Source organism: Cydia amplana, chromosome Z, assembly GCF_948474715.1.
Source record: "Cydia amplana chromosome Z, ilCydAmpl1.1, whole genome shotgun sequence".
Classification (NCBI taxonomy): Eukaryota; Metazoa; Arthropoda; class Insecta; order Lepidoptera; family Tortricidae; genus Cydia; species Cydia amplana.
In genome coordinates this window covers 16,284,751-16,300,718 of record NC_086096.1, presented here as the reverse complement: position 1 = coordinate 16,300,718, position 15,968 = coordinate 16,284,751, and the positions used below count along the sequence as shown (strand labels likewise).

The window sequence follows — 15,968 nt, the reverse complement described above, 5'->3', positions numbered from 1 at the left end:
GAGGAATGTCGGAAATTAAGGGATGCCTTGCTACAGTTGTAGGTTTGGGTCCCACTTTCACTAGCATTTACTGAATAATCATTTAAAATAAATACGGATTAGTTTCTTCTCAATTTTAACTTTCAGTTTACATTATTATTGCTTTTCAACTTATCGTGATTTTTGTGAGTTAAATTTAAATTAATTCAAAGATAGTTTATGATACGTGGGATAGGCGTTACCTATAATGATACCTATGGTAGGATTGTACATTGGCAAAGCGTCGTTGTTAATGGTGAGATCGCTCGCGGTTTCACAGTTAGGTCTCGAGTTGGTAGCGATGTAAGTGTCGGTGGTACGTAACCCGGTAATGCGCAGACTGGGCGGCGGCGCGACCCTCGCGCTCCCCGGCGCCAGATGCTGCGTGCCACGAATCACAATTCACATGTTACAATGGGCGCTGCATACCCCACATGCAGCGGTGTGACAATGTCTATGACTGTTCGGACTTCTCCGACGAACAAAACTGTTATAATTCCGGTATTAACAACATATAATGGAATGCTGAATGCGTGTTGAAACATCCAAAGTGTTTCGGTACTCCCATAATACCTATTTTTTTCGACCCTAGGTAGTAGCAAGTAGTAGTGACTAATGATTTCTTAGAAGACATTATATTTTAGCCTTGACGTACATATTTACGTATTTTTGTAATGAAAATGAGTCTTTCTTGAGCGATACCTACCTTTTAACAATTTGACAGTCAAGATGATATTTTTTGTTAAATGCCTTAGAGCAGAAACGTATTACTTTCTGCACACTTCATAGAAAAACAACGAGCCAGCATGAGAAATCTTATTAAATCTTGAACTTAATGCTAGGTTTGCCATTCACTTGACTGTGAAATAGTTACCTATTTTTGTTTATTTGAATTCTTTTTAATTATTTTTGATACGAGTTATGGTTTCTAGTACCCATACATATATCTGTATTTAGTACTTAATTGATTTCATGCTTTGCATGATTTTTTGCACTGTAGCAACGAAACGTACAACTTTAATTATTATGTGTAATGTACCTATTTAATGCCTTCATCAGTGTCTGTATTCTTATGAGAATAAAGAATCTTTAAACCGAATAATATAGATAAAACATAATAAAATATTTTTAATTCATTACATACCTATGCATTAAAAAATCCCTGACTGGTTGTGACTGGTGTGACAACGACACTAATATCAGGATATTTACTTAGCGCAGTACCGGCTAGATACGGCTAGGTAAAATAAATGCATGCCTGCACTTTATACTTTGAAAAGTTGAAACTTAACAATAATTTGGTAGAGTAGATTTCAAAATAATTTCAATTAAATTGAATGAACGTGAACTTCAGAATCACAATATACCTATCTACAAACCTACAAATATTTCATTGACATTTATGTATGTATTAGGTATGATTGTACAGAATTCACGCAAAATGCATGTTATTCACTTAAAAATACTGCTCGTATTAGTATGCTGAGTATTTATAAATATGTAGTATTAGTATGCTGAGTATTTATAAATATCAATTAATCACTCAAAAAACGTTATTTAACATAAGATCAGACTATAACAAACATTATCCTTTTTAGGCTGCAAGGACAACGAAAGACAGTGCCGCTCGGGTCAATGCATCCTGGAAAACCAATTTTGCAACGGAGTCAGTGACTGTACGGACAACTCAGACGAAGAGAACTGTATCACTCCCGCCCCTTCGTTTGACCAGTTTCCTACTACGACTACATGGAGGCCACCACCCGAGTACACCACCACGTTCCGGCCAGCACCGGAATACCCGCCGCGCCCGGAATACAACCCGCGCCCCGCTTATCCCCCACGCCCCGATTACACCCAGCGCCCGAGCTATACCCAGCGCCCGAGCTACCCCCCGCGGCCGGAATATCCCCAGCGCCCGTATGAGCCTCCGACGAATGTTGACAATTCTGGAGGTATGTGGTTTCAGTGTCTACAACTCTACACGATAATAATTATAAGTGCAAAATACACAAATAAATAAATGCGTGAGTGTGTTGCAGTTCTAAGCAATCTATCACTGAAAATGAAAATGTAATGCTACAACTAGAAGGGCTGCGGTAATGCTGCGTGATTCTTATTACATACTTATTTTATTTGTGTATAAATTTACATATCTCATATATTGTTGAGGTTTTTCCATTTCGTATTTATACTTACTAAATTAATAACAAAATACTGGGAGGAAAACAGAAAACTCAAGTTATGTTACATATACCTGTGCTATGCGATAATCGATCATCTTAGTTGTTGTTAACCTGTGTGCCTCACTTTAGGTTGCGATAGAAATCAATTTCGTTGCGAGAACGGCCCTTGCATAGACGCATATCGACGATGTGACGGTCACCGAGACTGTCCGCGAGACGACAGCGATGAACTTGACTGTCCACCCAACAGTAAGAAGCAGGAACAAATAGCACTTAGTGTTGCGATTCTATTAACACTTGACAAGTACCATAACCTGCATTAATTCTATTAACCCGTGATAAAACCATAACAGCTGTCTTAGAATTAATAACTATAGAATTTGAGCTACTTAACTACGGCTTCGGATTGCCTCAATACTGACAAAATAATGTACATTTAGCTGGAAGGAAATTCTCTAGCGCTAAGTGTAACCCAAATATTTTAAAAACTTATTTTAAAGTCTCACCACGCACAACAACCGTAGCAGACAGTACAAAACTTCTAAATTTATACAATACAAACTAATTTTCTTATGAGTTATGACTGTTATGCGTGGTGGGGCAACACAACTAGTCAATAAAAAGTAACATAAAAGTCTTAATTGGGAGTCTTACAAGGGGTTAATAATAAATTAATATTTCGCCATAGAGCTGCTTAGCTAAAATAATACTTGCAAAAGGTACATTTTGTACAAAAATGTTGCTTGTAATAAAATCAAAATTTGAGTCGCAAGGAAATTTCTTAAAAAAAACCTTTGATTCATTTTGGTTAAAGAGCCCTATAACAGACTTCCTAAACCTAAACCTTGTTTATGTTTGGCGTTATTAAAGGTTTGGTATGACTAAACCCAAACATTACTTATCTATATTTCTGTTCCAATCTAAGTATGTTAAATTTACACCTACTAATATTGTAATATTAAACGCCTCGTAACTACATGTTTCAAACTGACGATTTTCCATCTCCAACCTGATATTGAATGAATACTTATTGTAAATTCATTTATCGGCATTTACTATTCTACATATAAGGACATCATAACTACTATGAAAACTCTGTGAAAAGTGGAATGAAAACCACGGAGTTATTTGTAAGAAGGGTCGCTATAAAAAAAAACAGCGGTATGTTGGTGCTGCGAACCCACGTTTACTTATTTGTATGCAATGTGATTTTACACGGAATAGTCTACGTACGTAGTACGTTCCCAGTCTCTTCCTCTGCTGAAATTTACGTAGGTGATTATGATTAGTCCTTCAACATAATTATAGTTTTTCCCACCACGTCTATACGACGATAGTCTGATCTCCTATTATCTATTTTCCTTACCGATATTACAATTATTATTGAACACGACTGTTGATACTTTCTAGTGGGTTCATTATGATGTATTTGTATTACATATGTCATTTTGTTGTTTTATTTCAGGTCCCGCCGCTTTAGACCTGAGAACTTATCCTACTGCACAGGCTGTTCGTTACGGTAAGACAATTTCAAGTGTAAACTTTCTTCTATTAGAGTAATATGAAATGAAATTAAATAAGTAGGGATGTACAAAATGTAGAGTTAGATATGTATATATGATGTTTGTGTTTTAAAGTAAATTCTTGATATCTGTTTTTCGTACACTAAGACCAGGACATCAGGTGAGCCATGTGTAGGTGGAGGCAAAGGTACTCTAAAATATGAATGACTATAAATATACTTAGTAACCTATACATATAGTCACAAAAAAATTATATTCGTTTTTATTTTTATTTAACTGTACAACTTGCTGTACCGCAATTTTTAAAAGCTTTTATATTAGTGTGAGTTAAAAAGATAAACTTGTATCAGTACTGCATAAATCCATACTGGGACAGCAATTAATTCACAGTACAAGCATAGGTAAATCAAGCTATACAAAGTCGGTTAATAATTTCCATAAGAAGAATCTGATCCCATAGAAATATTTCTTCCAGTTTTGGGTATAAATATAAATGGTTAAAACTTAAAAGCAGCTTCAGTTGCAGATATCAATGTCTACTTACACGGTAATGGTTAATTTGTCTAAATAAGTCCCTGATGGTGATGGTCGATCTAATATAATATGATAAATGTACAGTACCGCAATTTAAATTATGTGCTTTGGCAATAGTTCTGTATTGCCAGTATTCACTTAGAATGACGTTTATTTCTTTAACACGTAGACTGATATTGCCAGTGCCAATAATTTAGAGCGTTTTTAAGTACTGGATTTTTATATCAATTATTGTCGTTAATTGTGTTGTCTATTGTATGGCCAAAGAAATAAGCAGTTAAGTATAACAGTTACCTAGCCATATTATCTGGTAGCCACCTTCCATATATACATATATACGAGGGTTGTTTGAGAAGTAACTTGGTTTCATATCAAAAAATAATAATATTGCAAATGTATTTATTTTATTTCTCTACGTAATCCCTCCGAAGTTCTACGCACTTGTCCCAACGAGTCTGCAACTTCTCTATGCCTTCACGGAAGTGCGTTTCTTCAAGGGCCTCGAAATACGCATTGACCTCCCATATAACCTCCTCATCGGACTTAAAATTTCGCCCTAAGAGAAATGTTTTCAGTTTCGGGAAGAGGTGATAGTCCGACGAAGCCAAATCTGGTGAATAAGTAGGGTGTGGAAGAAGTTCCAATCGTAACATCGACAATTTTTGTGCAGCGACACGACTTGAATGCACCGGAGCGTAGTCATGGTGAAAAATCACATTATTTTTTGCCAAACCTGGACGTTTTTCAGCTATTGCCGCCTGTAACTGATCCAAAAGTGATGCGTAGTTAGTCCAGTTATAGTTTTTCCCTTGGCCAGGTAGGCAATTAAAAGTATCCCTCTGCGTCCCAAAACACAGACGCCATCACCTTTCCAGCAGACGGAATGCATATGGCTTTCTTTGGAGTTGGCTCACCATGACCAGCCCATTGTTTCGACTGATGTTTCGTCTCCGGGATGTAGTGATGGATCCAGGTTCCATCCATAGTAACAAAACGGCGAATAAAATCTGTTGGATTTTTTTTAAACACCTGCAAATCTTCATCAGATGTTCACATGCGAATACGCATTTGTTCTGGAGTCAGTAATCGCGGCACTTACCTTACACAAAGCTTTTTCTTGTGCAAATCGTCGTGTAAAATAAAATGCACCCGCTCAGAAGAGATGTTTGTGGCTTCAGCTAATTCGCGTATTTTCAATCTTCGGTCGGCTAAAACTAAATCATGGATTTTATCGATGATTTCGGGTAAAAGTGCTGTTTTCGGGACTCCAGGGCGAGGTGCATCTTTAATGCATGTCCTGCCTCGCTTAAACTCATTTACGCAAAGTCAAATCGTTCCCTAGGAAGGACACGAACTACCCAACGTAGGTAAAATCCTTTTATGGATTTGTTTCACAGTTTTGCCTTCCAAAAAAAGAACTGAAAAACTCCACGAATTCCAATTTTCTCCATTTTCCCGCGTAACTCAGACCAGTTTTGTTTGAACTACTGTCAAATGTCAAATTCCTGCCAAAAATGACATGACGCCACATATTAAATATGTTTAATTACTAAACTAAATCAATACATACAGAGTTGACGCCAACGCCATCTATACGTAGGCGAAACAAGTTACTTCTCAAATTACCCTCGTAAATATGTTATACGTTTACATTTTTTTGTGTTTGTTATCTTTAGGATCCAACGAATCTTTTAGGATCCAACGGGAATAACATTCACGCACGAATATAAGATTGTTATCTTCTTGGGCCCTACTTTAAATAATAACCGTCAAAAGATATTGGGATTACCTAACAATTTTTTTTTAATATGACTTTGATAAAGCTTATTTTTTTGCGTTTTTATATAGACGTTTATACAATACAATAAATAGCTTAGAATTTCAGCAAAATGGTAAACATAACTATTTAACAATGGTACTTAACTTTTGTACAGTTACCTGCGATAATATTTGACCGAACAAAGACACTTTTTCCGGTTAGATATTAATCCAGGTATTACAATATATGTATAATAACTCTGATGACTTTTTCTGGTGTTAATGACATTGCTCAGGAGGTTCGGAAATTAGGTGTGGACTTGAACTGTAATAATTTTGTCTGTTATTTTATTTCATGGTGGTGGAACAGCCAAATATCAAAGTGGTGAGTCAGTGTGCCTAATAACTATGGGTACTAAAGCGTGCTTTATGGGTTTTACTGAACTTGACGCAACTTCATTACTATATTACATACCTAAGGCAGCAAAGTAAAGAAATGTCTGATGGCACATGTAATTGTCGGCTGAGGCGATGCCGAGGACGACAAGCATGTGATCTGAGGCTTTCTTATTTACTGGCCGAGGTGTGTATCCCTACTATTCTAATCTTCGGCGTAGGTGGAAATCGGCAACTTCGTTTAGCGCAGGGGGCGAAAGTTGACGCTTTCCGGCCGGATAAGAGAAAAATATATTTTTTTGCCATTCATCCATTTTATTTCAAAGGAATGGAAGTGCATCTTTGTTAAGGGTTTCATTCATAAATAATGACATTAACTCTGTTAGTCAAAAGAGGTGGATATGGGATGAGCCTTACCATACCTACTTACTATTTTACAGTAAACTCATCCTCACTCATCTTAATCATGCTATGATGAGACAGAAAAGTCATTGAACGAGGCCAGAAGCATAATTGTATGCCAATCATTTAATTGTTCTCATATTCCATTGATACTTATCTTCTCGCAGCACTATTTAAGGAACAAGGGATTTTATACATTAAACATTCATGTAGGTAAGTAAAAAAAAATATTGAGTTTTATTTACTTACAGTAAAAACAGATCAAATTAAATTAAGTGAAATCGTCTTAGATATGTATATGTTACCGTAAGATTGTGAACCCGTTAGTTTATAATCTAACGTAGGTTAGGTTAGGTTAGATTATAATCTCTCTGCCGTCAGTTTATAATGTAACTAGCGAGATTATAATCTGACGAGTGTTTACAATTTTACGGTGGCATATATAAAAAAAGCGCTGGTGGTAAGCGCGTGCGACTTCCAATCCGGAGATCGCAGCTTCAAACCCCGGCTCGTGCAATGATTTTGAACACCACGCCCGAGCGTGTCAAGGTAATTTTGAACACCACGCCCGCTTAGCAACTTCTGCTGCTGACTGTTCAAATTACGATTAATGTATATGAGAACAATTTAAAAACCGGTTTCAAGTCATATTTTGCCATCGGTAATAACAACACTGCATTAGGATTTCATTTATACCGCATTGAGATGATAGCCACATTATAAAATAACTAAATGGGTTCTAATTGCATGGTACGAATACGCCAACAGGTATAGGTATGTAACCGCTGACCAACAGGATTTTACTTTTTTAACAATAACATGTATTAACAAGTTTGGTTTTTACCTAACTATAAAATGTGAGAGTGAGTTCATTAATTACTAATCGAAAGAAGTCGAAGGTTTACTTAGTAAGAATAGTAAGGTATACATTTATTAAAAAGGACAGGACATAAAAACTTGACTACCTATATATTGATTTATAATAAAAGGTTTTCAATTATATAAGTACCTACTCGAAGTATTTAATCTTATTATTTCATATAAATAATAATATTAGGAATTTCAAAGTTGTGTACAAATAAATATAGTAAGTATATACTCGTACATTTTTTCGTTTGTAAAACTCACTGTTCAATAATCTATCCACATCGTCGCCCGTATTTTATTGCGGAAAGTATTGATGATAATTATTCCATTTGGTATTTTAGTAATGTTTAAATATATTAATTTGTTATTAAATGCCGCAAATACAAATAATATGCAGACGGAAGGTACCTATGCAAAACAATGAAATAATATATTAATATAGTGCACGTACTTAATTCACTTCGACGTTTAGGACTTATACCAGTTATACCCATGGTATGGTAAGTTTTAATTGTATATTATATTATTAACATACATATTTACATTATACACATATATATTTGCTCTTTATAATTATTTATTGTATTCAGGAATTTGATATTTTTAAATCATATTACAATAGAATAAAAATACAATAAAATACTATTTATTCTTTTAGGGTAACATTCCATTTCTGACTGCAGCTGCACTACTGGTACTGAACGCGTCGCTGTTACTGTCAATTTCCATAGTAAAATGAACAGTAGTGCAGCTGCAGTTGGAAATGGACTGTCACCTTTAGGTACTCTGAAATTACCTGCCTGGGGCTCACGAAAACTATACTCAAACAAATTCGCTTGGCGCTGAATTTTGTAGCGTCGACCGAATTCGCTCGTTTGGAGTATTGTTTGTGGCCCTGCCTCAATCTGTTATGTCTCATTGTAATCATTGTCATCATTAGACGAGGACGTCTATTCTCGCATGTGCTAATGACGTATTTTAATTGAATGGGGAACGCTCGAGTTCATGAATTCAATGAACTTTATGTACTTTTACATGAATGTATATTTACATAAATCCCAGCCGGCCTAGCCAAGTTGACAATCGCTATCGCTTCGACAACAAAACGCTTTGTGTCTCTTTATCACTCTTCTATATTAGTGCGACAGTTACAGTTGCGTTTCGACCGCTACGGAGCGTTAGCGATTGACAGGTTGGCTACGCGGCCTTATCAAATTGTGTTAAGTTAGGTCATTGTATTTTTTATAATGTAAGTATATGCGCTTATACAGCCCGTTAATGCTTGAATGATCTTGGGTATATCATCGGGTTGGACAAGGTGCAAGTGTAGCAGATTTGACCGGAGCTCTCTGCAGGTGGCGACGTGGTTTTCCAATGCCGCGACGAAGGCCCCCTGCGCGCACCAGTCAGGTGGATACGAGAAGGCGGCAGGCCGCTGAAGCCAGGCTCTACCGATGTAAATGGAAGACTCGAAATGACTAAAGTATCTGTGAGTACAGTTCGTGTTGACCTATGTTTAGTCAAGTGCTGGGATTCGTTTCATGAAAGGTTTTTACTTGTGATAAAGTAAGGACAGTAGGCACGAAGAATTTCGTAGGTACATTGACCTGCCTGTTCTTATCTATATCGCATGCTCATAGTTATATTGCTGCCCCGCTCATATTGATCATCGGCGGGACAGCATAATGTGTTGGTATCTTTGAGACTTCACATGAGACTTCACTTACATGAAAAGGCACCAGATATTTTATTTATGTGTCTTTTATACAATGGTTGCTCGTTCCACTTACCTATTAATAATTTTTGTTATTTATTTTTATACAGCCCTCGGATAGCGGTGTATATATTTGCCGAGCTTACAGTTATGAAAGTTCCCCCGGATCAGAAATAAGAGTCACATTGACTGTAGAAAATCCAAGTAAGTATTATTATCTCGATTTTACATATCATTTAGTTTTTCGAATATGTTCTATACATGCTGCTTGTTTTTCAGCAACAACGGTTAGGCCGCAGTTCGTGGGTTGCCAACCCAACGAAGCTACGTGTGCTAACGGACAATGTATTCCGAAATCTTCAGTTTGTGATGGCAAATTTGATTGTTCGGACCAATCGGATGAAGAAACTTGTCGTAAGTATTATTCGTTCATCTACAATTATATACAATAGGTATATCACGTCCAGTAGTGCTTTCAATCTGTCTTCAAATTGTTAGAAAGATATGTCGGATCTGGATCTGATCGTACCTTTTAATAATAACTATGTTAAAATGTTTCTAGATGAAAACGGTTTATGTGAGCCTAATCAATTCCGTTGCGATAACCGGCGATGCGTCCTGAAGTCGTGGACCTGCGACTCTGAAGATGACTGCGGCGACGGGTCGGACGAGCGCGGCTGCGGCGCGGCGCGGCCAGGCGAGACCTGCTCGCAGTCTGAGTTCCGTTGCAGTGACAACCAGTGCATACCGAAAAGTTTCCACTGTGACAACCATCCCGACTGTTCCGACGGAGGCGATGAAATATGCAGTTAGTAAAGCTTAATCGTGATAGGATGTTTATATCTCCTATTGTTTCTTTACTGCTCTATTCATTATTTTTACTCTCATAATATTGCTTACCGGAAGTAAAGAAATAATGTAACGTTTTTTATTTACTCAGTTAACATCACCATACGAAAACTGCCTCAGCCGTCACACGTTGAGTTAAATCCAGGAGAGTCTCTGAGGCTCGAGTGCGAAGCCGTCGGTATACCGGTTCCCTTCATAAACTGGCGTCTCAACTGGGGACATGTCCCAGCCAAGTGCACATCTACCAGCATCAATGGTACTGGCGTCCTGTCTTGTCCTAACATGCAGGTAAATGTGACCTATTTATATCTACCTACACATATTATTATAGTAGCTGACAAATAGCCACTCTACTATTTTTTATAAATAATCCATGTGCATCATAATTTGGAACACAGCGACTGGCTATTTATCGTAGGTTTATTTACACATGTGAGCAACCGTCGACATTTCTCGCCAGCGTTTTGTAGATTTTGTATGAAAATTCCACTTCACCGATACCTACAGCACTGGTGAAAATTATTGTTGGCAGATTTACGTTGTAATGCATTATTTATATATTCAGCCGGAAGACAGCGGGGCCTACTCCTGCGAGGCAGTCAACAACAGGGCGACGGCTTTCGGCGCTCTTGACGCTATAGTCAATGTCGACCGCACCTCTATTTGCCCTAGTGGATATTTCAACAGGTTAGCACTTACTGAAAAACACGACAAACTTGCATATGTAGGACAAACTTGCATCTACCTACATTATTCCTGTGGCTCTAGTGAAAAGAGGTACAAGTCTCGCGCAGCTTAGGTAAAACAGGGTAGGTAGGTATGTGTTATATGGGACTTACACCTTTTTAGGGTTCCGTAGCCAAATGGCAAAAAACGGAACCCTTATAGATTCGTCATGTCTGTCTGTCTGTCTGTCTGTCTGTCTGTCTGTCCGTCTGTCCGTCCGTATGTCACAGTCACTTTTCTCCGAAACTATAAGAACTATACTGTTGAAACTTGGTAAGTAGATGTATTCTGTGAACCGCATTAAGATTTTCACACAAAAATAGAAAAAAAAACAATAAATTTTTGGGGTTCCCCATACTTAGAACTGAAACTCAACAATTTTTTTTTCATCAAACCCATACGTGTGGGGTATCTATGGATAGGTCTTCAAAAATGATATTGAGGTTTCAAATATCATTTTTTTCTAAACTGAATAGTTTGCGCGAGAGACACTTCCAAAGTGGTAAAATGTGTGTCCCCCCCCCCCCCTGTAACTTCTAAAATAAGAGAATGATAAAACTAAAAAAAAAATATGATGTACATTACCATGCAAACTTCCACCGAAAATTGGTTTGAACGAGATCTAGTAAGTAGTTTTTTTTTAATACGTCATAAATCCCCTAAATACGGAACCCTTCATGGGCGAGTCCGACTTGCACTTGGCCGCTTTTTTTCACCTGGGCTGCGCAGGCCTTGTACCCCTTTTGTAAAGTTCCTATCTACCTGTTCTTTGAATTAGCTTACCAAAATTTATCTGTTTGTTTAGGATGCTATGGAGACAGTGGAAAGATGAATTAGATCATACCTAGTATTACTGATACTGTAATTTATGTCGGTTTCCAGCGAAGCGCGTTCGCCAAGTGAATGTATCCGCTGCTTCTGTTTCGGGGAGTCGAGTCAGTGCAAGAGCGCGGATTTGTTCATCTACAACATGCCCACGCCCCTGGGCGAGGGCGGCACGCGGCTGGTCGGCGTTCAGCAGGAGCCCAGCGGTGGGGTACGCCGCACCAACAATCCTGTTGACCAGTACTACTTCCAACCTCTTAGGAACGGCGCTACGGTAAGATAAAGTCTGCAGCAAATTAAGTCATTCGTCGGGTAGTTAGGTGTTACTTGTAAAAGTAAACGACGTATGGATTTAGTTACTTTTGCGCATGGGTAAAATAAATATTAAACCTACATTGACAGAAATGATGCAAACGTCTATGCATGTAGGTGCGACCATGTGATTGATCGCTCTTTAGTTTATTATTTCAAACGAAGACTAACTGATTTACAAAAATTCTTGTTTTTATGATAATGTCCGTTAATAATGTGAGTTTTCTTATGAATCAAAGCAGCTGAAAAACGTTTAAATTATTTCTACCAACTAGTTTTGTTTACTATGTCTTCCTACAGATTACCAAACTGCAAGTACAGGGCTATCCCACATCGACGGACTCCTTCCCGTACTTGACTCTACCGGAGTCCTACAACGGCAACCAGCTCACCTCGTACGGAGGCTACGTCAGATATACACTAACGCCCCAGTCTGCGAGACCAAACACAGGCTATGACAGCAGAATGCCAGACGTCATTATTCAGGTAAAATTTGTTTAAGATTAACAATTTCACTTTATACGAATAATACTTACTTATTATGTAATATTTTTATAAAAAACGGTACGGTATCATCCATTATGTTTTGTGCCATAATGTTGCTATGGTTCTACGGTATTTATATTAATAGGGTTTTGACATGATGAGTAGTATTAACTAATACCAAAACTTCCTAAAGCTGAGAAAAAATATCTCAAAATATCTCGGGGCTTTATATCCGGCCGAACGTTATTATGTAATTTTTAGGAATTAAAATATCTGAAATTATATACGATTTAAATATATGGAAAAAATAAATATGACATTTGAATAGATAATTCAAACTATAATGGTAATATTCCAGGGCAAATACGAAACTCTAATTTATCACCGCGGCCGCAGCGACCCTAGGGCCACCAGGGTCGAAGTTCGCTTAGCTCAAGGTGCGTGGCAGAAGGCTACTCCCAATGGACTCGAGCTAGCCACCAGAGAAGATGTCATGATGGCGTAAGTCATATCTCAACTTGAAGAGTTCTCATAAACTTATCGATAAGTACGTATATTTTTATTTTTATTTGTGTTTTTTTTAGACTGGACAACGTAGAGATGATATTATTGCGAGCAAGTGTGAACGGTGTGGGGGTCAACATTACCGAGTTCTCTATGGAATCAGCTCAAAGCTTTAATACGGGCTTGGGTGCTGCCAATCTCGTTGAAGAATGCTCTTGCCCTCCTGGTTATGACGGACTTTCTTGTGAGGTACATACACAATCTTAAAATAAGAAAGATAATTAAAATTTCAAATCCATATTCAATGTAACTTTATCTATTGTAATGCCCCGCTTTATGATATTATGGATTCGATTTTCTATGGTGATGTGTTAGTTCGGAACTTAAACTTACGAAATCAACTTGTGAATAATAATAAAAATACCCATGGTCTATTAAGGCCCAATGGTAAGTAATGGGGCTCGAAAAAATTACAAAATATTAGCCGTCGAAATTCGTTTTTGACTGTTATATTATGTAGGTACTCGTATATCAAAAACGTGGAAGCGGTAATTGATTTGTTTTGTATATGTGATATTAAATAAAATCTTATTCAGAAATGTTCATCGGGCTATGTTCGTGAGAGTTCCGGCTTATGGCTTGGCAACTGCGTGCGCGAAGAGCGTCGCGAGTGCCCGGCGGGCATGTACGGCAACCCGTCCAGCGGCGCAGGCTGTCAACCCTGCCCGTGCCCTCTAACCGACCGCGGCAACCAGTTCGCCCGCACCTGCTCTCTGGGACCGAGAGGACAAGTCATCTGTGACTGCGCTCCTGGGTAACTAACATACATCGCATATTTGAAGCATAATTATACAGTATTACTATAGGTACTTATACAGTTCCTTGCTTGAAATTATTAGCAGAATATCACTATCAAGAAATTAGGTAAAAACATTTGTCAGTAATTCTAAAACACTTTAAAGAGCAGAACTTATAAAATTTCATGAATTTTTAAGCAGGTTTCCGGCCTGCTTAAAAATTCCAAGAATGTATTAACAAAGAGAATAGGTATTAATATTATAAAGTATCTGAAAGCACCTTACCTTTTTGCTATTTCCAGTTACGAAGGTGACCGATGTGAATATTGCTCGGAAGGATACGAAGGCAACCCATTAGTCCCTGGTGACTACTGTCGACGCAAGGTCACGTCCAGCTGCAACGCCGTCGGCACCCTCCAGTCTCGTTTGCCTGACGAGTGCGAATGCAAACAAAACGTGGAAGGCCGGTTCTGCGACCAGTGCAAAGAAGGCTCATTCCACCTGTCAGCAACCTATAAGTAAGCATTTTCTTGATTTTGTGCAACTTACTCAAAGCCTGAATATTTAATGTTTAATTCGACATATTAATGAAACAGATTTGATTGCAGCTAGGACAGTTTTTAAAGTGCTATTTGATTTCAGGCACGGCTGCGCTAAATGCTTCTGTTCCGGCCTAACGAAGCAGTGTACGAGCAGCAATCTCCGCCGCAACACCACCAGCGTCACTTTCGACACGCCGGAGGTCGTGGACGAAGTGAGCGTGTACCAGAGCGTGCCGCTGGGCTTGGACGGCGCTGGGCGCTACGACGCTCCGGTCGAAGCCTCCGCGCGCCCTCAGATCGTCAGCGGGGAACTGCTCCTCAACGACGTCGACAGATCGCGCAACAACATTTACTACTGGAGCTTACCTCGAAGGTATTTTTAAAACCTTTAAGGCCTGTTGAATGGTTGCACATTCTCGTATGAAATGGGTTATTATTTTACTGCTGAGTTACAGAAGTAAACCGTCAATTGTGGGTACAACTGGCTCTTAATATTGGTGTTTATTAACACTTCAGCCGATTTACATAATTCAACTTCTTACTTCTAATACAGTTATTTAAATATCAAAATTATCGTATTTCAACAATTGTAACAAGTATATGTTAATTATTTTTCAGCTTTACCCTCGACAAAGTGACGTCATACGGCGGTTACCTACGCTACGTGCTGCGCAACGTGCCCGTCTCCGCGGACGATAACAATGCTCCTGATGTTCAGCTAATTAGCGTAAGATATTTTTTGCATCACACCAGGTCGTAAACGTTCTCTTTATGCTTCAAAAACGGACGAAAAAGTTGCATTTTATCCACAAGAGGCAAATTAATTGGATGCAAATTTTGAGATCCGGTATAAAAAATATATACCTACCCTCATCTGTTATTTATTAGTGGCTGATTAGTGGTAAGAAATAAATAATAAGGTCAGGGGCCGATTGCATAACAACTTATAACTAATAATATTAGCGAAAGTCTCTTTCTAATCAAAGGAATGGAGAAGAGACTTCCGCTAATATTATTAATTACAAGTTGTTATGCAATCGGCCCCAGGTGGGGTCAGGGAAACATACTTTATTTTTCTCGGGGTAAGAGAAACCGTATTAGAAAGTAATGAAACAGTTTTATTTTTAGTATTATCATTTAATTTAGTTATTAATATATTTAAGTATCTCTGTTTAGTTTCTCTACAAGTGTCCACCTTCCCTCATAGTTCCTCGTACCCCACCTGACCTTAGATAATATTCACATTGTATTTTTAATGTATGTACCTACTAGCCAGCGACTTAACTAGCTTGGAACCTATACATAATAATTAATATTCATACCTAATATTGCGGACTGTTCGTGTATTTGTATGTTAGAAACGTGTATATTATATAAAAATGTTTTTTTTTTTTTAGCAAAACCGACAAACATTCCACTACTTTGGCAACTCCAGGCCAAGCAGCGACGGTGTCTTGGACGCTTCCGTGCCGTTCCTCGAAAAAGGGTGGCAAAGGTTAGTTTAGCTAAACGACCCCTTATTTTACAAG

General features: G+C 38.1%; 1 protein-coding gene across 1 annotated transcript in view; it reads left to right on the top strand.

Annotated features, from left to right (window-relative positions):
- The window catches only part of LOC134660791 (basement membrane-specific heparan sulfate proteoglycan core protein), a 211,424-nt gene that overhangs the window by 166,644 nt on the left and 28,812 nt on the right, over positions 1-15,968 (top strand). The window contains exons 19-37 of the mRNA XM_063516579.1: positions 1,617-1,973; positions 2,334-2,453; positions 3,670-3,723; positions 6,390-6,404; positions 9,040-9,173; positions 9,509-9,602; positions 9,678-9,812; positions 9,961-10,206; positions 10,339-10,535; positions 10,813-10,934; positions 11,856-12,072; positions 12,411-12,596; positions 12,955-13,097; positions 13,181-13,349; positions 13,697-13,914; positions 14,200-14,415; positions 14,540-14,812; positions 15,058-15,166; positions 15,837-15,934. Of these exons, the coding sequence (XP_063372649.1) occupies positions 1,617-1,973; positions 2,334-2,453; positions 3,670-3,723; positions 6,390-6,404; positions 9,040-9,173; positions 9,509-9,602; positions 9,678-9,812; positions 9,961-10,206; positions 10,339-10,535; positions 10,813-10,934; positions 11,856-12,072; positions 12,411-12,596; positions 12,955-13,097; positions 13,181-13,349; positions 13,697-13,914; positions 14,200-14,415; positions 14,540-14,812; positions 15,058-15,166; positions 15,837-15,934 (3,103 nt within the window). The remainder of the gene's footprint in view (positions 1-1,616; positions 1,974-2,333; positions 2,454-3,669; positions 3,724-6,389; positions 6,405-9,039; positions 9,174-9,508; positions 9,603-9,677; positions 9,813-9,960; positions 10,207-10,338; positions 10,536-10,812; positions 10,935-11,855; positions 12,073-12,410; positions 12,597-12,954; positions 13,098-13,180; positions 13,350-13,696; positions 13,915-14,199; positions 14,416-14,539; positions 14,813-15,057; positions 15,167-15,836; positions 15,935-15,968) is intronic.